The sequence below is a fragment of the Rana temporaria genome, unplaced genomic scaffold, assembly GCF_905171775.1.
Source record: "Rana temporaria unplaced genomic scaffold, aRanTem1.1, whole genome shotgun sequence".
NCBI lineage: Eukaryota > Metazoa > Chordata > Amphibia > Anura > Ranidae > Rana > Rana temporaria.
The window spans coordinates 28,613-52,758 of record NW_024404533.1 but is presented as its reverse complement, the minus strand read 5'-3'; the positions used below and the strand labels follow the sequence as shown (position 1 = coordinate 52,758).

General features: G+C 48.6%; 2 protein-coding genes across 9 annotated transcripts; both read left to right on the top strand.

Annotated features, from left to right (window-relative positions):
* Positions 1–1,675: 1,675 nt before the first annotated feature.
* Positions 1,676–12,385, top strand: DBI (diazepam binding inhibitor, acyl-CoA binding protein). Of its 8 annotated transcripts, XM_040334619.1 has the most exons (5): positions 1,738–1,760; positions 2,205–2,229; positions 4,963–5,080; positions 5,986–6,048; positions 7,605–7,778. In XM_040334619.1, the coding sequence occupies exons 2-5, from the start codon at positions 2,221–2,223 to the stop codon at positions 7,676–7,678; spliced, it is 264 nt and encodes an 87-aa protein (XP_040190553.1). In that variant the 5' UTR covers positions 1,738–1,760; positions 2,205–2,220; the 3' UTR covers positions 7,679–7,778. The 8 variants fall into 8 exon arrangements, with proteins under 8 accessions (XP_040190556.1, XP_040190552.1, XP_040190553.1 ...); XM_040334622.1 differs by lacking the exons at positions 2,205–2,229; positions 7,605–7,778 and adding an exon at positions 12,218–12,385 and having other exon boundaries at positions 1,676–1,785; XM_040334618.1 differs by lacking the exon at positions 2,205–2,229 and having other exon boundaries at positions 1,677–1,785.
* A 5,145-nt stretch (positions 12,386–17,530) lies between these two features.
* On the top strand, positions 17,531–23,309 carry LOC120922158 (nucleolar protein 58-like). Its single transcript, XM_040334623.1, has 5 exons — positions 17,531–17,633; positions 19,509–19,623; positions 19,839–20,442; positions 20,749–20,997; positions 23,141–23,309. The coding sequence occupies exons 1-5, from the start codon at positions 17,531–17,533 to the stop codon at positions 23,252–23,254; spliced, it is 1,185 nt and encodes a 394-aa protein (XP_040190557.1). The 3' UTR covers positions 23,255–23,309.
* Positions 23,310–24,146: the final 837 nt, after the last annotated feature.

Below are 24,146 nucleotides of genomic sequence, written 5' to 3'. Positions count from 1 at the left end.
GGTTTGGACCGATGGGGCGTACACACGGACGGTTTGGACCGATGGGGCGTACACACGGACGGTTTGGACCGATGAAACTGAACTTCGGTCCGTTTTCATCGGTTTGGACCGATGGCGTGTACACACGGACGGTTTGGACCGATGGGGCGTACACACGGACGGTTTGGACCGATGGCGTGTACACACGGACGGTTTGGACCGATGGGGCGTACACACGGACGGTTTGGACCGATGGCGTGTACACACGGACGGTTTGGACCGATGGGGCGTACACACGGACGGTTTGGACCGATGGGGCGTACACACGGACGGTTTGGACCGATGAAACTGAACTTCGGTCCGTTTTCATCGGTTTGGACCGATGGCGTGTACACACGGACGGTTTGGACCGATGGGGCGTACACACGGACGGTTTGGACCGATGGCGTGTACACACGGACGGTTTGGACCGATGGGGCGTACACACGGACGATTTGGACCGATGGGGCGTACACACGGACGGTTTGGACCGATGAAACTGAACTTCGGTCCGTTTTCATCGGTTTGGACCGATGGCGTGTACACACGGACGGTTTGGACCGATGGGGCGTACACACGGACGGTTTGGACCGATGGCGTGTACACACGGACGGTTTGGACCGATGGGGCGTACACACGGACGATTTGGACCGATGGGGCGTACACACGGACGGTTTGGACCGATGGCGTGTACACGCGGACGGTTTGGACCGATGGGGCGTACACACGGACGGTTTGGACCGATGGCGTGTACTAGGGTTGCCACCTCATCCCTTTAAAAAGGAACACATCTGAATTACACGGGTTCTGTGGCTGATTAAGGTGGTAATTAAACTCACTTGGTGCCTCATCTGCATTAAATTAGCCTCAGAATCTGTGTAATTCAGATGTGTTCCTTTTTAAAGGGATGAGGTGGCAACTCTAGCGTGTACACACGGACGGTTTGGACCGATGGGGCACACACACGGACGGTTTGGACCGATGGGGCGTACACACGGACGGTTTGGACCGATGGGGCGCACACACGGACGGTTTGGACCGATGGCGTGTACACACGGACGGTTTGGACCGATGGGGCGCACACACGGACGGTTTGGACCGATGAGGCGCACACACGGACGGTTTGGACCGATGAGGCGTACACACGGACGGTTTGGACCGATGAGGCGTACACACGGACGGTTTGGACCGATGAGGCGTACACACGGACGGTTTGGACCGATGGGGCGTACACACGGACGGTTTGGACCGATGAGGCGTACACACGGACGGTTTGGACCGATGGTGTGTACGCAGCCTCACAGTCTCATGTTGCAGGGGGTGGTAGGGAAGCGGGGGAGGGGTGTAGGAAGCACACAGAGTTTAGGAGGGTGTCAGGGAGTACAGTCAGGGTCGCCACCTAGAATTACATTGATGGACAGATGTAGAAATCTTGTGTGATTGTAGTGACAGCAACCATGAGACCTCCCCCCATAGAGAAACCATTATTATCAGTCTCCATGGTGACAGAGGTCTCCTAGGGGGGGAGGAACTGACGTGTGGTGTGACAATTCCCGGGGGGGGAAGGAGATCCCTGCGGCACGCACTGTCCTCTCTGCCACACACAAGATGGCCGCTCAGTCACGTGCTTCGGGCGGCCTGCCGCTGATTGGGTGAGGAGAGATGAGATGAGGGGGCGGGGAGGAGTAGAGGACACAGAGGAGTGGAAGGTGCGGAACTCCATGTGCGCAGAGCGAGAGAATCACCGAGAGAGACGACATGACACAGGTACCTATCCTGTATATACATCTATATACTCCTCCACCCTCCTCACATTATATATACCGAGAGAGGCGACATGACACAGGTACCCGGTATATATACTATATACTCCTCCTCACTATATATATATTATATACACCGAGAGAGGCGACATGACACAGGTATATACTATATACTCCTCACCATATATATTATATACACACCGAGAGAGGTGACATGACACAGGTACCTATCCTGTATATACATCTATATACTCCTCCATTATCACTATACACACACTGAGAGAGGCGACATGACACAGGTATATACTATATACTCCTCCACCCTCCTCACACTATATATTATATACACCGAGAGAGGTGACATGACACAGGTACTCCATATATACATCTATATACTCCTCCTCACTATATATATATTATACACACCGAGAGAGGAGACATGACACAGGTACCCGGTATATACTATATACTCCTCCACCATCAATATATATATATATACACATATACATACATACATACATACATACATACATACATACATACATACATACATACATATCAAGAGAGGCGATATGACTCAGGTACTCCATATATACATCTATATACTCCTCCACCCTCCTCACTATATATATTATACACCGAGAGAGGCGATGTGACACAGGTACCCGGTATATACATCTATATACTCCTCACCATATATATTATATACTCCTCCACCCTCCTCACAAAATATATATATATATATAATGATTACACCGAGAGGCGACATGACACAGGTACCCGGTATATACTCCACCCTCCTCACCATATATAATATATATACTGAGAGGCGGCATGACACATGTACTCCATATATACATCTATATACTCCTGCACCCTCTTCATCAGTGTGTGTGTGTGTATATATATATATATATATTCATGTCACAGGTACTCTGTATACTATTCTATATACTCTGCCCCCCAGAATCCGCACCATGTCCTGTATATAGCTCCCCGTCCATAACCAGCACCTCCTCTCTATTCTCTGTATACAGGGGATGTGATGTCATTGTTCTGTGTATATAGAGGGGCGGAGCTCTGTGTATTGTCTCCAGACTCCACCCCCTGTGCCCGGGTATTATTATTACAGACACTCCTACACAGCAATATATATATATATACATACACACACACACACCCAGCATATTTTCAGGGGGAATTTGGTGGCTCTCGGTTCCACCACCTCTGGCTCAGGCACTCCGCTCTCCTCTATCACAGGAGTCCAGCTTCTGTCCCCCCCCCCCCAATGTGAGAGGTGGCGCCACCTGCAGTGTGTGGGGAGGTAATAAAGCCGACTGGGTGTTGTGATGTAAGACGTGGAGGGGGGGGGGGGTTGTAGAGGAAAGCAATTGTGGAAGATGGTTGAACCCTGTATGCAGGGCACCCCCCCAAACATGGAGAGCAACTTCACCAGAAAACAAAACCTCATTTACATCCCACAGAACCCAGGAGGGAGGGGGGGGGCACTTTGTGTTCTTCAGTCCTGGATGCTGCATTGTGTGTCCGAGGGGAAAATCTCCCTGATAGATGGGGGGGGGGGGGGTGAATGAGTTCAGGAGGGGGGGTGAAGAATGAGTTCGGGGGGGTGAATGAGGGAGAACAATGGAGGGATTGTGACATTGAATGGTACGGGGCGGAGTTCCTCCAGTCTTATTCTTTATATGGGGGGGGGGGGGGGAATAGCCAGAACAGAAAGGTCGTGTCTGCTAATGGGGGGGCCGTTTCTTGCCTATTGAGGGGGGGGCCTCTCTTGCAGTGGGAGGGGGCACTGTCTGGGGAGGGGGCGTGTCTGGCAATGGGAGGGGAAGTGAGGGGGACCAGGTCTGGGAGGGGAACCATGTGACAGTGAGGGGGGGGGGGGGCCTTGTCTGGTAACGGGGGGGGGGGGGGGGGTATTTATGTGATTTGGCACTGTGTCTTATTGGCTTCATACAGCACTATATAAATGGGAGGAGTCACTGAAGATGGGAGGGGCTGGTATGCAGATGAAGGGATTCCCACCTACAATAAGTGGTGGGGGGGGGGGTCTGTGGTCATTGCGGGCTAAACAGGGAATATATGAGGAAGGGGGGTAATTCTTCCACTCCCTCAGGGAAAGACACTGACTGTGGCTGCAAGCTCCTCCCCCTGTGCGAGAGCTCCTCCCCCTGTGTGAGGCCCCTCCCCCTGTGCGAGAGCCCCCCGTGCCCCATGCGGGATGTTGTGTACGGCGCCCTCTGCTGGAGAAGTGGGGGATCTCCTGTATCTGATTATTTCTTCTCTGTCTCCCCCTGTGTGAGGCTCCTCCCCCTTGTGTGAGTCCCCTCCCCCTTGTGTGAGTCCCCTCCCCCTTGTGTGAGTCCCCTCCCCCTTGTGTGAGTCCCCTCCCCCTTGTGTGAGACCCCTCCCCCCCTGTGTGAGGCTGAGGGGTGCCCCATGCTGGATGTTGTGTACGGCGCCCTCTGCTGGAGAAGTGGGGGATCTCCTGTATCTGATGATTTCTTCTCTGTCTCCCCCTGTGTGAGGCCCCTCCCCCCTGTGTGAGGCCCCTCCCCCCTGTGTGAGGCCCCTCCCCCCTGTGTGAGGCTGAGGGGTGCCCCATGCTGGATGTTGTGTACGGCGCCCTCTGCTGGAGAAGTGGGGGATCTCCTGTATCTGATGATTTCTTCTCTGTCTCCCCCTGTGTGTGGCCCCTCCCCCTGTGTGTGGCCCCTCCCCCTGTGTGAGGCCCCTCCCCCTGTGTGAGGCCCCTCCCCCTGTGTGAGGCCCCTCCCCCCTGTGTGAGGCTGAGGGGTGCCCCATGCTGGATGTTGTGTACGGCGCCCTCTGCTGGAGAAGTGGGGGATCTCCTGTATCTGATGATTTCTTCTCTGTCTCCCCCTGTGTGAGGCTCCTCCCCCTGTGTGAGGCTCCTCCCCCTGTGTGAGGCCCCGCCCCATGCTGGATGTTGTGTACGGCGCCCTCTGCTGGAGAAGTGGGGGATCTCCTGTATCTGATGATTTCTTCTGTCTCCCCCTGTGTGAGGCCCCTCCCCCCTGTGTGAGTCCCCTCCCCCTTGTATGAGGCCCCTCCCCCTGTGTGTACGGCGCCCTCTGCTGGAGAAGTGGGGGGGGGGGGGATCTCCTGTATCTGATGATTTCTTCTCTGTCTCCCCCTGCAGGCGGATTTTGATAAAGCGGCGGAGGAGGTGAAGAAGCTGAAGCAAACCCCTAGTGATGAGGAGATGCTGAAGACGTACGCCCTCTACAAGCAGGCCACTGTGGGGGATGTGAACACAGGTGAGAGGGGGGATGGGAGTCACACTTTGGGGGAAGGTTATGTTTTTTTGGGGGGGGGTAGGGGTCACACGCTGCGGGAATGGAGGTGTGGGGGGGGGGTAGGGGTCACACTTTAGGGGAATCGAGAGGGGGGGGTCCACAATTTAGAGGGAGGGGGGATAGGGGGTCACACTTGGGGGGTGGAGGAGGTCACATTTTGGGGAGGGGGGGCTGAGGGGTCACACTTTAGAGGAATGGGCGGGATCACACTGTGGGGGAATGGATGGGTCGGGGGTCTCAGTCGGGGGCTGAGGGGTCATACTTTGGGGGGATGGAGGGGGTCACACTGGGGGAAGGGAGGGGGATAGGGGGCGTCACACTGGGTCGGGGTCTCAGTCGGGGGGTGAGGGGGTCACACTTTGGGGAATGGATGGGTCGGGGGGTCTCATCAGTCGGGGGGGGTGTCGGTGTTCGATCCTCAGGTCCCGGGAATTGGTCGATCTTTCCCTGCAGACATTTATTTGGAGACGTCTGAACTCCTCACAATGTACATTAGAAGCTGCAGCCATCTGCCTGCATTGCATAGAGAAGTGTAGAGACACGGTGATGACATCATTGGTATTGATTATAGATTGTGTGTAACAAATTTCACCATCATGCAGATGAGGGGGGGAGGGGAGATCCAATCGGATGAATCTCTAAGTAAAGCGGAGATGTGGGCGGTGTGATCGGTATCGGGCTGTAGTATGATCAGCGATGTGATTGGTTCTCCCCGGGTGATCAGCGATGTGATTGGTTCTCCCTGGGTGATCAGCGATGTGATTGGTTCTCCCCGGGTGATCAGCGATGTGATTGGTTCTCCCCGGGTGATCAGCGATGTGATTGGTTCTCCCCGGGTGATGATGATGATCTTCTTCCTCTTGCAGCTCGGCCGGGAATGTTGGACTTCAAAGGAAAAGCCAAGTGGGACGCCTGGGAGACCAAGAAAGGTGAGCGCTGGGGGTGTGGCCTGTATTGTACGTGGATCCGGATTGTTGGGAGATTAGAAATCGGAACTGAAGTGTAAAATATAATAACTGCCCCTCCCCCACCCTCCGATCTGTTCAGCCGAGTGTGGTGACTGTTTGTTTGTCCAATGAGTGGAGAGGGGACGAGGGGTGGGGGGTGTGGCTGGGCGGAGAGAGAGGAAGTGGTGGGAGTGTCTGTGGGCAGAGAGCACCAATCCCCACCCCACCCCCCCCTAACAGCAAACCGGTATGGAAGGGGATGACTGTAACATGGATTCATGCTCCATGCAGACTTCAGGGTAAGGTAGCGAGCCTATCACTGTACACGTGTCCATGGGGTGGAGCCTGTGGCGCCTGGGTGATGCATGGGGTGGCGCCTGTACGGGTGATCGGTGTTCTGACTGATGAATGAGTGTCCCCCCGGGGTTCTTCGCGGGAGATGGGTGGGAGTGGGAGGCGTCTTGTGGGAGGCCTCTTCCAGGAGATGGGTGGGAGGCGTCTTCCCGGAGATGGGTGGGAGGCGTCTTCCAGGAGATGGGTGGGAGGCGTCTTCCAGGAGATGGGTGGGAGGCGTCTTCCAGGAGATGGGTGGGAGGCGTCTTCCAGGAGATGGGTGGGAGGCGTCTTCCCGGAGATGGGTGGGAGGCGTCTTCCCGGAGATGGGTGGGAGGCGTCTTCCCGGAGATGGGTGGGAGGCGTCTTCCCGGAGATGGGTGGGAGGCGTCTTCCCGGAGATGGGTGGGAGGCGTCTTCCCGGAGATGGGTGGGAGGCGTCTTCCCGGAGATGGGTGGGAGGCGTCTTCCCGGAGATGGGTGGGAGGCGTCTTCCCGGAGATGGGTGGGAGGCGTCTTCCCGGAGATGGGTGGGAGGCGTCTTCCCGGAGATGGGTGGGAGGCGTCTTCCCGGAGATGGGTGGGAGGCGTCTTGTGGGAGGCGTCTTCCAGGAGATGGGTGGGAGGCGTCTTTTCGGGAGATGGGTGGGAGGCGTCTTTTCGGGAGATGGGTGGGAGGCGTCTTGTGGGAGGCGTCTTCCAGGAGATGGGTGGGAGGCGTCTTCCAGGAGATGGGTGGGAGGCGTCTTCCAGGAGATGGGTGGGAGGCGTCTTCCAGGAGATGGGTGGGAGGCGTCTTCCAGGAGATGGGTGGGAGGCGTCTTCCCGGAGATGGGTGGGAGGCGTCTTCCCGGAGATGGGTGGGAGGCGTCTTCCGGGAGATGGGTGGGAGGCGTCTTCCCGGAGATGGGTGGGAGGCGTCTTCCCGGAGATGGGTGGGAGGCGTCTTCCCGGAGATGGGTGGGAGGCGTCTTGTGGGAGGCGTCTTCCAGGAGATGGGTGGGAGGCGTCTTTTCGGGAGATGGGTGGGAGGCGTCTTCCCGGAGATGGGTGGGAGGCGTCTTGTGGGAGGCGTCTTCCAGGAGATGGGTGGGAGGCGTCTTCCAGGAGATGGGTGGGAGGCGTCTTCCCGGGAGATGGGTGGGAGTGGGAGGCGTCTTGCGGGGGTTCTGACCGATGAATGACGCAATTTATTTTTGTTGCAGGGATCAGCCAGGAAGACGCTCGCGCTCAGTACATAAAGTTTGTGGAGGAGTTGAAGGCGAAGTACGGGTGCTGAGGAGAGGAAGGTGAAGGATTTGGGGCGTCTCTCCCGCCGCCGTCCGTCCGCGTCTGTAACGGTTTCTTATGTATCAATAAATCGCCATTGTTACTTTTCATCCTCTGACTCCAGTTTTGTTTCTTATTCCTCCAATCATGTGACGGGGGGAGGGGAGTTCTTGTTGTGAATGTGATGTCTCCCAACAGTTTTTATTTATTTTTTTATTTATATATATATATATATAGCTCTGACATATACCGCAGCGCTGTACAGAGATCACTGAGCCAATCACATCAGTCTCTGTACAGAGGAGCTTACACTCTAATGTCCCCTCCCCCCACATCACATCAGTCTCTGTACAGAGGAGCTTACACTCTAATGTCCCCTCCCCCCACATCACATCAGTCTCTGTACAGAGGAGCTTACACTCTAATGTCCCCTCCCCCCCACATCACATCAGTCTCTGTACAGAGGAGCTTACACTCTAATGTCCCCTCCCCCCACATCACATCAGTCTCTGTACAGAGGAGCTTACACTCTAATGTCCCCTCCCCCCCACATCACATCAGTCTCTGTACAGAGGAGCTTACACTCTAATGTCCCCTCCCCCCCACATCACATCAGTCTCTGTACAGAGGAGCTTACACTCTAATGTCCCCTCCCCCACATCACATCAGTCTCTGTACAGAGGAGCTTACACTCTAATGTCCCCTCCCCCACACATCACATCAGTCTCTGTACAGAGGAGCTTACACTCTAATGTCCCCTCCCCCCACATCACATCAGTCTCTGTACAGAGGAGCTTACACTCTAATGTCCCCTCCCCCCCACATCACATCAGTCTCTGTACAGAGGAGCTTACACTCTAATGTCCCCTCCCCCACAGTCACATCAGTCTCTGTACAGAGGAGCTTACACTCTAATATCCCCTCCCCCCACATCACATCAGTCTCTGTACAGAGGAGCTTACACTCTAATGTCCCCGCCCCCCCCACAGTCACATCAGTCTCTGTACAGAGGAGCTTACACTCTAATGTCCCCTCACCCCCCACATCACATCAGTCTCTGTACAGAGGAGCTTACACTCTAATATCCCCTCCCCCCACATCACATCAGTCTCTGTACAGAGGAGCTTACACTCTAATGTCCCCTCCCCCCCCACATCACATCAGTCTCTGTACAGAGGAGCTTACACTCTAATGTCCCCTCCCCCCCACATCACATCAGTCTCTGTACAGAGGAGCTTACACTCTAATGTCCCCTCCCCCCCACACAGTCACATCAGTCTCTGTACAGAGGAGCTTACACTCTAATGTCCCCTCCCCCCCACATCACATCAGTCTCTGTACAGAGGAGCTTACACTCTAATGTCCCCTCCCCCCCACATCACATCAGTCTCTGTACAGAGGAGCTTACACTCTAATGTCCCCTCCCCCAACATCACATCAGTCTCTGTACAGAGGAGCTTACACTCTAATGTCCCCTCCCCCCCCACACAGTCACATCAGTCTCTGTACAGAGGAGCTTACACTCTAATGTCCCCTCCCCCACATCACACCAGTCTCTGTACAGAGGAGCTTACACTCTAATGTCCCCTCCCCCCCACAGTCACATCAGTCTCTGTACAGAGGAGCTTACACTCCAATGTCCCCTCCCCCCCACATCACATCAGTCTCTGTACAGAGGAGCTTACACTCTAATGTCCCCTCCCCCCCACATCACATCAGTCTCTGTACAGAGGAGCTTACACTCTAATGTCCCCTCCCCCACATCACACCAGTCTCTGTACAGAGGAGCTTACACTCTAATGTCCCCTCCCCCCACATCACATCAGTCTCTGTACAGAGGAGCTTACACTCTAATATCCCCTCCCCCCACATCACATCAGTCTCTGTACAGAGGAGCTTACACTCTAATGTCCCCTCCCCCACCCATCACATCAGTCTCTGTACAGAGGAGCTTACACTCTAATGTCCCCTCCCCCCACATCACATCAGTCTCTGTACAGAGGAGCTTACACTCTAATGTCCCCTCACCCCCACATCACATCAGTCTCTGTACAGAGGAGCTTACACTCTAATGTCCCCTCCCCCCCCACAGTCACATCAGTCTCTGTACAGAGGAGCTTACACTCTAATGTCCCCTCCCCCCACATCACATCAGTCTCTGTACAGAGGAGCTTACACTCTAATGTCCCCTCCCCCCACATCACATCAGTCTCTGTACAGAGGAGCTTACACTCTAATGTCCCCTCCCCCCACATCACATCAGTCTCTGTACAGAGGAGCTTACACTCTAATGTCCCCTCCCCCCCACATCACATCAGTCTCTGTACAGAGGAGCTTACACTCTAATGTCCCCTCCCCCCACATCACATCAGTCTCTGTACAGAGGAGCTTACACTCTAATGTCCCCTCCCCCCACATCACATCAGTCTCTGTACAGAGGAACTTACACTCTAATGTCCCCTCCCCCCACACATCACATCAGTCTCTGTACAGAGGAGCTTACACTCTAATGTCCCCTCCCCCACAGTCTTTTTATTATTATATAGCGCTGACATATACCGCAGTGTTGGGTCTCTCAGTGTGTGGATCGTCTCGTACTCCGGATCAGCAGGACCAGGCTTGTTGGGTGGGTAGGTAGTCATGGTGGGTAGGTAGTCATGATGGGTAGGTAGTCATGGTGGGTAGGTAGTCATGGTGGGTAGGTAGTCATGGTGGGTAGGTAGTCATGGTGGGTAGGTAGTCATGGTGGGTAGGTAGTCATGGTGGGTAGGTAGTCATGGTGGGTGGCAGCGGCCTATCAGGCTGGGGGAGGGGGTCCTAGGGCCTCTCTCAGGTAAAGTGGAGTTATTGGAGGGATCTAATTCGCTGATAAATACTGGAACTCCTCTGCCCCTTCATTGGTGGAGCTTTTCTTTTTCTGTGAGGTCATCTGACCAGAATTCGGACCATGCCCCAGGACAGAGGCTTCCATCCACCACCAGGGAGGAGCCAGAGGTCACGCATTGCGTAGAATGGTGGAACTGATTCTTCACCACCCACATGGGGCATGTGAGCAGACGGACCTCTGAAGAAGTCTGGATTCCAATGTTGGTCTCTTTTCCCTGGAACTGTTTTTTCGGGGGCCTCTCTCGGATCTGAACACCGAATGTGGCCTCCTGACACCCGGGTAAAAAGTGGAGCTCCTCCCTCCCCAATCAGAATTGCTCGGGGGGGTAACATTTTATTATATCTTTGGAGCTTGGGCCAGAATGAGCGTCGGGTCCTGCAGCCTCCTGAGATGCTTGTGTCGCGTCTCCCAGAAGTCTGCAGGATCGGCACACCGAGCGGCCATCGGGTGGCGCATCATTGGAGACGTCTGATGAGGAAATTTGAGGACTGCGAAGAGTTTCTGTTTCAATCGTCTTCATTGGTTTTTCAACAAAAAAGGAAATTTCTAGAGAATTACAAAATAGAAAACCATCATCACATTTTTATCCATCAACAAGGGTGTGACCCTAAGGGGGGGGTGAAAGCGAAAATGTTGTCCATCAAAGTTTCCCCCGCCGATCGCACATCGCATGTCCATTGGACATCCTGTAGAGTGGAACCTCGGATTGCGGGGTAACGAGCGCTGTGCATTTCCTGAAATCCTAACTTTGCGAGTGTCTCAGAATACGAGAAGGATTCAGGCCAAATCGGTGTGCAGTACAATGTTCGGCCTGACTTGGGGGAGGGGGGATGCTGGAGCCGAACGGCGACGTTCGGAAAGGCCTGAGGACAGTTCGGCTGGCCTCAGCAAACCTCGGAAAGGCTTGTGAATGGAGTTTGGCCGAGGTCAGTCGAACTGTCCTCAGGCGTTTCCGAGGCTCTCCGCCGCCTCTGGCCACATGCGGTATTGCATGCCATTGAAGTGAACGCAGAATGAATTATTTTCGTTTCCATTGACTTCTATGGGCAAACTCGCTTTGATATGCGAGTGCTTTGGATTGCGAGCGTTCTCCTGGAACGGATTATCCTCGCAATCCGAGGTTCCACTCTATTGGTAAATAAGATATGGAAGCCCGGCTCACTTATCAGAAAGTGTTTATATCCCGTCGGACGCTCACAATTTTTCTAATAAGCGTAATCCAAATCGACTTGCTCTTCTGCGGGGGGCCAAATCCACCACAAGACTCCTCCAAGCCGCGGCGATGGTTGACTTGGCCGCTAAAAATATAAAGGAAATTAGGATTCCGTATATCTCTGGATGTCGTCTACTGGCGCGTTCAACTGAGGAGATGGGTGGGTGAGTGGGAGGCGTCGTCCCGGGAGATGGGTGGGAGTGGGAGGCGTCGTCCCGGGAGATGGGTGGGAGTGGGAGGCGTCGTCCCGGGAGATGGGTGGGAGGCGTCTTCCCGGGAGATGGGTGGGAGGCGCCTTGCGGGAGATGGGTGGGAGGCGCCTTGCAGGAGATGGGTGGGAGGTGCCTTCCCGGAGATGGGTGGGAGTGGAAGGCGTCGTCCCTGGAGATGGGTGGGAGGCGTCTTCCCGGGGTTCTGACCGATGAATGACGCGATTTATTTTGTTGCAGGGATCAGCCAGGAAGACGCTCGCGCTCAGTACATAAAGTTTGTGGAGGAGTTGAAGGAGAAGTACGGGTGCTGAGGAGAGGAAGGTGAAGGATTTGGGGCGTCTCTCCCGCCGCCGTCCGTCTGTAACGGTTTCTTGTGTATCAATAAATCACCATTGTTACTTTTCATCCTCTGATGTTCTGACTGATGAATGAGTGTTCCCCCCCCCCCCCCCCCGGGGTTCTTCTGGGAGATGGGTGGGAGGCGTCCCTCGCGATATTAACCATTGCGACTGAATATATCAGCGTGGACACGCCCCCAGAACCGTCTAAGCTTGGGGCATGTCCATCAGATATGAAGGGGTGTCCCCCCCCTCCCCCATCCACAACCCCGAAACCATAGAGGAGAAATACCTGGGAACATTTTTGAAGATTTCTGGTCATAAATATCACCAAGAATAAACCTGGAAGCTCCTCTACCAGTGCGACCTTCATAACACCCTCGTGAGTGTTCCAGGCGCTTCATCAGGGTCTTAACCACTTAATCCCCGGACCAAAATGCAGCTAAAGGACCTGGCCAGTTTTTGCGATTCGGCACTACGTGGCTTTAACTGACAATGGCGCGGTCGTGTGACGTGGCTCCCAAACAAAATTGGCGTCCTTTTTTCCCCACAAATAGAGCTTTCGTTTGGTGGTATTTGATCACCTCTGCGGTTTTTATTTTTTGCGCTATAAACAAAAATAGAGCGGCAATTTTGAAAAAAATTCAATATTTTTTACTTTTTTCTATAATAAATATCCCCAAAAAACATATAAAACATTATTTTCCTCAGTTTAGGCCGATACGTATTCTTCTACCTATTTTTGGTAAAAAAAAATCGCAATAAGCGTTTATCGGTTGGTTTTGCACAAAATTTGTAGCATTTACAAAATAGGGGATAGTTTTATTGCATTTTTATTAATTATTTTTTTTGTACTACTAATGGTGGCGATCAGCGTTTTTTTTTTCGTGACTGCGACATTATGACGGACACTTCGGACAATTTTGACACATTTTTGGGACCATTGTCATTTTCACAGCAAAAAATGCATTTAAATTGCATTGTTTATTGTGAAAATGACAATTGCAGTTTGGAAGTTGACCACAAGGGGGCGATGAAGGGGTTAAGTGTGACCTCATCTGTGTTTTCTAACTGTAGGGGGGTGTGGCTGTAGGTGTGACGTCATTGATTGTGTCCCCCTATTATATAAGGCAACACACGATCGATGACGCAATGAAGAACGGGGAAGCTGTGTTTACATGGGGACCGATCGCGGGACTCCAGCGGCGATCGGGTCCCACGGTCACGGAGCTACGGACCACGATTTGTCGCAGCGCTTTTTACCGCGATTTTGGACAGGTCTAGGGTCACCAATGTTAAAAAATAGAAAAACGCCCAAATACGCTCAATTCGAGCGACAAAAAAGGGTCCGGAACTTGTTTGAGCTTCAGGCGTTCGGCGTCAGGCGTTTTGGAGTGGAGATGTGAACCGTCTCCATAGAGAATAATGGATTTTTTCCCCTCCAGCGAGCTTCAGGCGACAATGCAGCCTTATTGCTACACTTACCGTGTTTCCCTGAAAATAAGACCTAGCGTTATTTTCCAGGAGGGCTGCAATATAAGCCCTACCCCGAAAATAAGCCCTAGTTTAAAATGTTTGTAACATTCTATAATCCACTCTATTACAGTAGTATATAATGTTCAATATTTGTGTTTCTGTAATATAATTGCAGGGAAGAGAGCTCCGGCGGGTCACAGAAGCGCTATAACGAAGGTATTTGGCACAATTATATTACAGAAACACACATTGTACATTATATACTACTGTAATAGAGTGTATTATAGGATTGTACAAGCATTTTAACTCAGTCTACACTGGGGATTCCTGTCAGGCAGAGAGAGAGAGAGGGGGGAGAGAAGACGGCACATTACATGGTAAGACCTACCCCAAAAATAAGCCCTACTGTGTCCATTGTTGCCAAAATTAATATAAGACCCGGGCTTATTTTCGGGGAAACACGGTAGAGGTGCCTCTCTTCTCTTTTATACCCTGTAAAAACAATGCTTTGATGTACAAGCGCTTTGGATTACAAGCGTGTTTCTGGAACGGATTATCCTCGCAATCCGAGGTTTTCCTGTACTAGAAATGTAAACATCCCTTGTAATAGGAATAAGACATGACAGGCCCTCTTTACACTGAGACCTGGGGGGGGTCCATAAGACCCCCACATCTCACCTCCTAGGCTGGGAAGCCTGAAATAAAAAAAGATCTGTTTCCCAGCCGAGTCGGCGCCATTTTTTTTTTAATGCAGAGGCCGGGCGTGACGCCATAATACCGCGCCCCGGCCTTCCGAGGATCATACAGACTCCGGCGACCATCTGGTCCACTGGAAATCTCTACGGTAAACATCCGGAGGCCAGCGGATCCGTTCTCAGACTCACGATCGCAGGCGGTGAGTCGGTAGAAGCACCGGAGGGGGCGGGGGGAGAGAGAGAGACGACCCCTCTTGCCGCCCGTAAGAACGATCAAGCAGCAGAACGATCGTTCTTACGGAGAATCATGTCTGTAGCTGCACCCATCATTCAGAGTCCCACAAACCAAAAGCGGCACAAATCACGGCTGAGATTGGGGGGGGGGGGGCTCCCCACAATTTCTGGGTCGCTGTTGCTATGGAGATAAAGGGTCTCGCTGTGTCATTGGTGTCTCCACAAGCCCAGAGGACCCCCCCCGCCACCAACAAACCTGTCCAGGGGATTGGTAGGAAACCTGCAGGTATCAGGGGGAGGGGAGGAGTCTGCAGAAGCCAATCCAACAGGTAGGCCATATGATAATGATCAGTCATCGATTTCCATCACACCAGTCCCCGCCCCCGAGGAGCTCCCTAACTCCCATTCATACACATACTGGGGGCCAATGTACTGTATATATTTTGTATGTATGTATTTTGCTCCTGCAGCTACCGAATGCCCGCTTCCCCTACACTTCCCCCCACAGGCATTCATCGGCTGCAGGAGCAAAATGCAGGGTGGTCTGCTTTATAGGACTGCCCACTCCTCCAGAGTCACCTATACAGTATATATAATATATACAGAGTCACATATACAGTATATATAATATATACAGAGAGAGTCACCTATACAGTATATATAATATATACAGAGAGAGTCACCTATACAGTATATATTATATATACAGAGAGAGAGAGTCACCTATACAGTATATACAGAGAGAGTCACCTATACAGTATATATAATATATACAGAGAGAGAGAGTCACCTATACAGTATATATAATATATACAGAGAGAGAGAGTCACCTATACAGTATATATAATATATACAGAGAGAGAGAGTCACCTATACAGTATATATTATATATACAGAGAGAGTCACCTATACAGTATATATAATATACAGAGAGTCACCTATACAGTATATATAATATATACAGAGAGTCACCTATACAGTATATATAATATATACAGAGAGAGAGTCACCTATACAGTATATATAATATATACAGAGAGAAAGAGTCACCTATACAGTATATATAATATATCGAGAGTCCCCTATACAGTATATATAATATATACAGAGAGTCACCTATACAGTATATATAATATATACAGAGAGAGTCACCTATACAGTATATATAATATATACAGAGAGAGTCACCTATACAGTATATATAATATATACCGAGAGAGAGTCACCTATACAGTATATATAATATATACAGAGAGAGTCACCTATACAGTATATATAATATATACAGAGAGAGAGAGTCACCTATACAGTATATATAATATATACAGAGTCACCTATACAGTATATATAATATATACAGAGAGAGAGAGAGTCACCTATACAGTATATATAATATATACAGAGAGAGAGTCACCTATACAGTATATATAATATATACAGAGAGTGTCACCTATACAGTATATATAATATATACAGAGAGAGAGTCATCTTTACAGTATATATAATATATACTGTATAGGTGACTCTCTCTCTGTATATATATTATATATACTGTATAGGTGACTCTCTCTGTGTATATATTATATATACTGTATAGGTGACTCTATCTCTGTATATATATATTATATACTGTATAGGTGACTATCTCTCTGTATATATTATATATACACAGAGAGAGAGAGGGTCACCTATACAGTATATATATATAATATATACAGAGAGTCACCTATACAGTATATATATAATATATACAGAGAGAGAGTCACCTATACAGTATATATAATATATACAGAGAGTGTCACCTATACAGTATATATAATATATACAGAGTCACCTATACAGTATATATAATATATACAGAGAGAGAGTCACCTATACAGTATATATAATATATACAGAGTCACCTATACAGTATATATAATATATACAGAGAGAGAGTCATCTTTACAGTATATATAATATATACAGAGAGTCGCCTATACAGTATATATAATATATACAGAGAGAGAGTCACCTATACAGTATATATAATATATACAGAGAGAGTCACCTATACAGTATATATAATATATACAGAGAGAGAGTCACCTATACAGTATATATAATATATACCGAGAGAGTCACCTATACAGTATATATAATATACACAGAGAGAGTCACCTATACAGTATATACAGAGAGAGTCACCTATACAGTATATATAATATATACAGAGAGTCACCTATACAGTATATATAATATATACAGAGAGAGACACCTTTACAGTATATATAATATATACAGAGAGAGTCACCTATACAGAATATATAATATATACAGAGAGTCGCCTATACAGTATATATAATATATACCGAGAGAGAGTCACCTATACAGTATATATAATATATACCGAGAGAGAGAGTCACCTATACAGTATATCTAATATATACAGAGAGAGAGAGAGAGAGTCACCTATACAGTATATATAATATATACAGAGAGAGTCACCTATACAGTATATATAATATATACAGAGAGAGTCACCTATACAGTATATATAATATACACAGAGAGAGTCACCTATACAGTATATATAATATATACAGAGAGAGAGTCACCTATACAGTATATATAATATATACAGAGAGAGAGTCACCTATACAGTATATATAATATATACAGAGAGTCACCTATACAGTATATATAATATATACACAGAGGGGGGGAATAACAATTGTCTCCCCCTCTCAGGTTCTGTTGCCACGGCAACGTGTAGATCTGATTTGCAGTTAGAGTTCCACTGCTCACACGGGATTGGCTGATTTGATATGCACATAACACATTGTGACATCACACAAGTGGGAGGAGCCAACCCCAATAAAAGAGGCTCGGCCCGGGAGAGGGGACCATTTGTTCCTGAGCACCGCGAAGGTAAGTCCATCTTTTCTCCTCTCCTGAGTCCCGGGACAGATTTCCCCCCGACACCCCGGAATATTCCGACAATCCTCTGCTTCTCCTCTCTTTACACAAATATAGAGAAATATTATTATTTATAAATTTGATGGGAAAGAAAATCCCTCCAGATCTCTGATTATTGATCCTTGTTATTGGAGCGCATTGATATCACAGAGAGGATTTTATAGATTAAATATCAGATTGATAATAAGAGTCTCCATCACATGATAGATCAATATCTCTCTATATACACACAGACAGTAATATATATATCTATATACAGTATATATACATTTCCTGTCATCCATAGATAGATGTAATAGATTGATTATGTATATACAGTATATAGCGGGGGAGGGGGGAAAGGATTTTTCTTATCAGTCATGTGATGTCAGTTACAATCCTCCCTGAGTGGTGCCTGTCAGTGGCAGTTGGGAAGTGGCAGTTTGTTTTTTTGGTGCCTGTCAGTGGCAGTTGGGAAGTGGCAGTTTGTTTTTTGGTGCCTGTCAGTGGCAGTTGGGAAGTGGCAGTTTGTTTTTTAGATGATCCCAATGATATTTGGAAATTACAGCCAGCTGCCTCAGCCTTGTGTTAGAGCTTTGTGAAAGAAGCCTCTCGGGTTCCGTTGCCACTAATTTACATTCCGTGTTCCACTGCTGACACAGGATTGGCTGAATCCGTCTGCACAGAACAAGTTGTTTTCAACTACATCTCCCACAATTCTCCAACAGTTTTACCGTATTCACCATAATAGACTGACCTTGTTTACCACAATATCAGCTCCCACTGTCTAACGGTTTTACCGTATTCACCATAATAGACTGACCTTGTTTACCACAATATCAGCTCCCACTGTCTAACAGTTTTACCGTATTCACCATAATAGACTGACCTTGTTTACCACAATATCAGCTCCCACTGTCTAACGGTTTTACCGTATTCACCATAATAGACTGACCTTGTTTACCACAATATCAGCTCCCACTGTCTAACGGTTTTACCGTATTCACCATAATAGACTGACCTTGTTTACCACAATATCAGCTCCCACTGTCTAACGGTTTTCCCGTATTCACCATAATAGACTGACCTTGTTTACCACAATATCAGCTCCCACTGTCTAACAGTTTTACCGTATTCACCATAATAGACTGACCTTGTTTACCACAATATCAGCTCCCACTGTCTAACGGTTTTACCGTATTCAAAAAATAATAATGATAATAATAATAAATCCGATGGTAAAGAAAATCCCTCCAGATCTCTCATTATTGATCATTGTTATTGGAGGGCATTGATATTACAGAGAGGATTTTACATATATATATACACACACACATGCAGTAAAAGATATATATTTAAATACAGTATACATGATTTGTTCCAGAAACATGCTTGTAATCCAAAGCACTTGTATATCAAAGCATTTTTTGTTACAGAATATAAAAGAGAAGAGAGGCGCCTCTAAGTGTAGCAATAAGTTGCTAAATGTTGTATCTTCATTACATGTAACCATATTGCTACACTTAGAGGAGGAGCCTCTCTTCTCTTCTATACTCAGCTGTGACATGACGCTGCTCTTATATCAAGACATCGCTTGTATATCAAGACATCGCTTGTATATCAAGACATCGCTTGTATATCAAGGCAAAAATTATCAAAACATTTTTCCTTCTCTTGCAAAACGCTCTCAAACCAAGTTACTCTCAATCCAAGGTATTACTGTATATACATTTTCTATCATTCATAGATCGGTGTAATTGATTGATTATGTATATACAGTATATAGGAGGGGGAGGGGGTTTTGATTTTTCTAGATTTGAATAAATAATTAGTCCCGCTCTTATTTAGGACCTTCAAAATGTTCCTCATTGAAAATAATCCGCAACTCTTTATCAGAATTCCGGGTTTCGGGTGGGGAAGGGATAGAACCTCAGTTGGTGTTTTTACTGCCATCTGTGATTTGGTTGGTAGACTTTCCCTCACTTCCTTTTCCTCCTGAGATGACAGGAAGTGTGGGAAACTTTCCCAGGCAGGACATAGAAAAGAAGGAAAACCTCAGAAAAGTTTGAGCCCCGCCCCCCACTGAATACAAATCTAAAAGAAAATGTTTTGAAATGAAGTTTCTCTTTACAATCTGAATGTCTACTAACCTTTTATTTTTTATTTTTTATTTTATAGGTTCAAAGCGATTTATTACCAGAGAGGAGAGGAGATTTTAGGAGAGGAGTTTTTAGTAGAGGAGATTTTAGGAGAGGAGATTTTAGGAGAGGAGATTTTAGTAGAGGAGATTTTAGGAGAGGAGATTTTAGGAGAGGAGATTTTAGGAGAGGAGTTTTTAGGAGAGGAGATTTTAGGAGAGGAGATTTTAGGAGAGGAGATTTTAGGCTCGAGGATGAGTTTACCGAGAGCAGAGATGGGAGAGTTCTCAGAAGTAGTGATGGGAATGAGAATGGAGGCGGAAAGAAAGGCGAAGGAGAGGAGAGAATTCCTGAACAAAGCTAAAGAAACCATGGCGGAAATTAAGAGAATAACGGAGGAGGAATGGAGGAAATTCCGTGCAATGAAAGCAGACTGGGAGAAACAAGTAAAGCAGCTGAAGAGTGGAGAAGCCGAGATGGAGGAGAAGAAAGTGGAGGAGAAAAAGGTGGAGAAAGAAGGAAGGCAGCTGACCAGAGAAAGGAAAAGAGAACTTCTACAGAAAGCTCGGGCAAGAAAAGCCGAGATAGAGAAGAAGAAGGTGGAGGAGAGTAAGGTGGAGGAGAGTAAGGTGGAGGAGAAGAAGGTGGAGGAGAGTAAGGTAGAGAAGAAGAAGGTGGAGGAGAGTAAGGTGGAGGAGAGTAAGGTGGAGGAGAAGAAGGTGGAGGAGAGTAAGGTAGAGGAGAAGAAGGTGGAGGAGAGTAAGGTAGAGGAGAAGAAGGTGGAGGAGAGTAAGGTAGAGGAGAAGAAGGTGGAGGAGAGTAAGGTAGAGGAGAAGAAGGTGGAGGAGAGTGAGGTGCAGGAGAGGAAGGTGCAGGAGAAGAAGGTGGAGGAGAGTGAGGTGGTGGAGAGTAAGGTAGAGGAGAAGAAGGTGGAGGAGAGTGAGGTGCAGGAGAAGAAGGTGGAGGAGCAGACAGGCGGGGAGCTGAAGAAAGCAGAGGAGAGGAGAGGAGGAAAGAAGCAAAGACTTTTACAGAAAGCTTACGCATTGAAAGCCGAGTGGGACAAAGAAGGAAAGCAGCTGACCAGAGAAAGGAAAAGAGAACTTCTACAGAAAGCTCGGGCAAGAAAAGCCGAGATGGAAAGCCAACGAGACGAGGCCCAAAAGGAAATGGGCCATGATGAAGGCGGAGACGGAGAGGTAAGTACACATTCTTGTATATAGAATATAGAAAGTGAAGGGGTGATGTTGCCTTCATGGAAGATTACACATCAGTAGGATGTTTTGTAGCTGGTTGGGTATAAAATATCCGTATCTTATGGACATATGAAAATCCATAGAAGTGATCAGTAGGCGGAGCTCCTCCAATGATCACAGAGATTAGATCTAGAGCAGATATAACCATACAGGAAGGCAGTCATAAGTGGTTGCAGGAGGTCACAATCGCAACCCCACCCCCAGCTCCAGGGGGCCCATGCAGCCTCCCTGTCATATTATCATATCCTCCACAAAATTCAGGTCCGATCTGCCCAGGGGCCCCACTCCAGTACTGGGCTTCCACTTTTGCCTTTCATGGTCCACACCCCTCCGTTCTCATTGGCTGGGGACAAGCTGTGAGCAATTTCCTGAATGGAGAGGAGCACAGGGTGAGTACAACCCAGGGGCCCAGGTCAACCTTTGCATCGGGGGCCCACAAGCTTCAAGCTGCGCCTCTGAAGGCAATGAATGGACTATATGTAAGGTGGCCCTTCCTTCATGGTTGGGGGACCTTCTCGTGTCCCTCATATCCATATGGAAATCCATAGAAGTGATCAGTAGGCGGAGCTCCTCCAATGATCACAGAGATTAGATCTAGAGCAGATATAACCATACAGGAAGGCAATGAATGGACTATATGTAAGGTGGCCCTTCCTTCATGGTTGGGGGACCTTCTCATGCCCCTCATATCCATATGGAAATCCATAGAAGTGATCAGTAGGCGGAGCTCCTCCAATGATCACAGAGATTAGATCTAGAGCAGATATAACCATACAGGAAGGCAATGAATGGACTATATGTAAGGTGGCCCTTCCTTCATGGTTGGGGGACCTTCTCGTGTCCCTCATATCCATATGGAAATCCATAGAAGTGATCAGTAGGCGGAGCTCCTCCAATGATCAGAGAGATTAGATCTAGAGCAGATATAACCATACAGGAAGGCAATGAATGGACTATATGTAAGGTGGCCCTTCCTTCATGGTTGGGGGACCTTCTCATGCCCCTCATATCCATATGGAAATCCATAGAAGTGATCAGTAGGCGGAGCTCCTCCAATGATCACAGAGATTAGATCTAGAGCAGATATAACCATACAGGAAGGCAATGAATGGACTATATATAAGGTGGCCCTTCCTTCATGGTTGGGGGACCTTCTCGTGTCCCTCATATCCATATGGAAATCCATAGAAGTGATCAGTAGGCGGAGCTCCTCCAATGATCACAGAGATTAGATCTAGAGCAGATATAACCATACAGGAAGGCAATGAATGGACTATATGTAAGGTGGCCCTTCCTTCATGGTTGGGGGACCTTCTCGTGTCCCTCATATCCATATGGAAATCCATAGAAGTGATCAGTAGGCGGAGCTCCTCCAATGATCACAGAGATTAGATCTAGAGCAGATATTTCCATACAGGAAGGCAATGAATGGACTATATGTAAGGTGGCCCTTCCTTCATGGTTGGGGGACCTTCTCGTGTCCCTCATATCCATATGGAAATCCATAGAAGTGATCAGTAAGCGGAGCTCCTCCAATGATCACAGAGATTAGATCTAGAGCAGATATTTCCATACAGGAAGGCAATGAATGGACTATATGTAAGGTGGCCCTTCCTTCATGGTTGGGGGACCTTCTCATGCCCCTCATATCCATATGGAAATCCATAGAAGTGATCAGTAGGCGGAGCTCCTCCAATGATCACAGAGATTAGATCTAGAGCAGATATAACCATACAGGAAGGCAATGAATGGACTATATATAAGGTGGCCCTTCCTTCATGGTTGGGGGACCTTCTCGTGTCCCTCATATCCATATGGAAATCCATAGAAGTGATCAGTAGGCGGAGCTCCTCCAATGATCAGAGAGATTAGATCTAGAGCAGATATAACCATACAGGAAGGCAATGAATGGACTATATGTAAGGTGGCCCTTCCTTCGTTGTTGGGTAGTGGCGGAAGGAGCGGCAGGGAGGCTCCGTACCTAAAGACAATTTATCCGAGTGAAATGTAGGAAATACGCCCCATAAAAGTGTTCTATTAATGTCAGATGAAGAAGTTTAGTAATGTTTGTTTCCTTTATTATCAGGTCCCGGCTATGAAGACGGACACATCCATTGTCCAAAACATGGATGATTATGATGACTCTGACCGCCATGATGCCAACTCCGAAGCCCGTAGCGTCTCATCCATCGAAATGTAAGTATCTTCATTACAGTTTCCTGTGTACAATGTAACATATTCAGTGATGATGGTAAGATTGGGAACACGAGCAGCACCACCCCCCCCCCCTCCTTCTCACCAGGTCAGGACCCCTTGGGTCAGATTTGGAAGAAGAGAGTCATGGGAGGAAGTTTTTCTGCCATTTGGCTGTCCATAGTAACATTCATTCATTTTGTTTCCTGAATATTCAAAACTGATTTCCGATCCAGACGATCGTTGCTCTGGATTATTGGACAAAACCAAAAATGCCCCCAATATCTTACTTGGGAGGCATCGGGTCCCAGGACCCTTCAATATTTATTCCAATCACCCGAAGAGACAATGTCTGGTGGGGAAAACTTATGGCAACAAAGAACCTATTGGCTAGATCTGGGGTCTCCAAACTTTCTAAGTGAAGGGCCAGTTTACCGTCCTTCAGGCCTTAGGGGAGCCGGACTGTGGCTAGTGGGTGTAGAAAGTCCCCCGGGATCAGTGCCCCAGCATTGGTTTTAATGGGAGAAATAGTACCCCATTGATGGTGTCAGTTGGAGGAATGGTACCCCATTGATGGCGTCAGTTGGTGTAATGGTACCGCATTGATGGTGTCAGTTGGAGGAATGGTACCCCATTGATGGTGTCAGTAGAAGGAATGGTACCCCATTGATGGTGTCAGTTGGTGGAATGGTACCCCATTGATGGTGTCAATTGGTGGAATGGTACCCCATTGATGGTGTCAATTAGTGGAATGGTACCCCATTGATGGTGTCAGTTGGTGGAATGGTACCCCATTAATGGTGTCAGTAGGGGGAATGGTACCCCATTGATGGTGTCAGTTGGTGGAATGGTACCCCGTTGATGGTGTTTAGTTGGTGGAATGGTACCCCATTGATGGT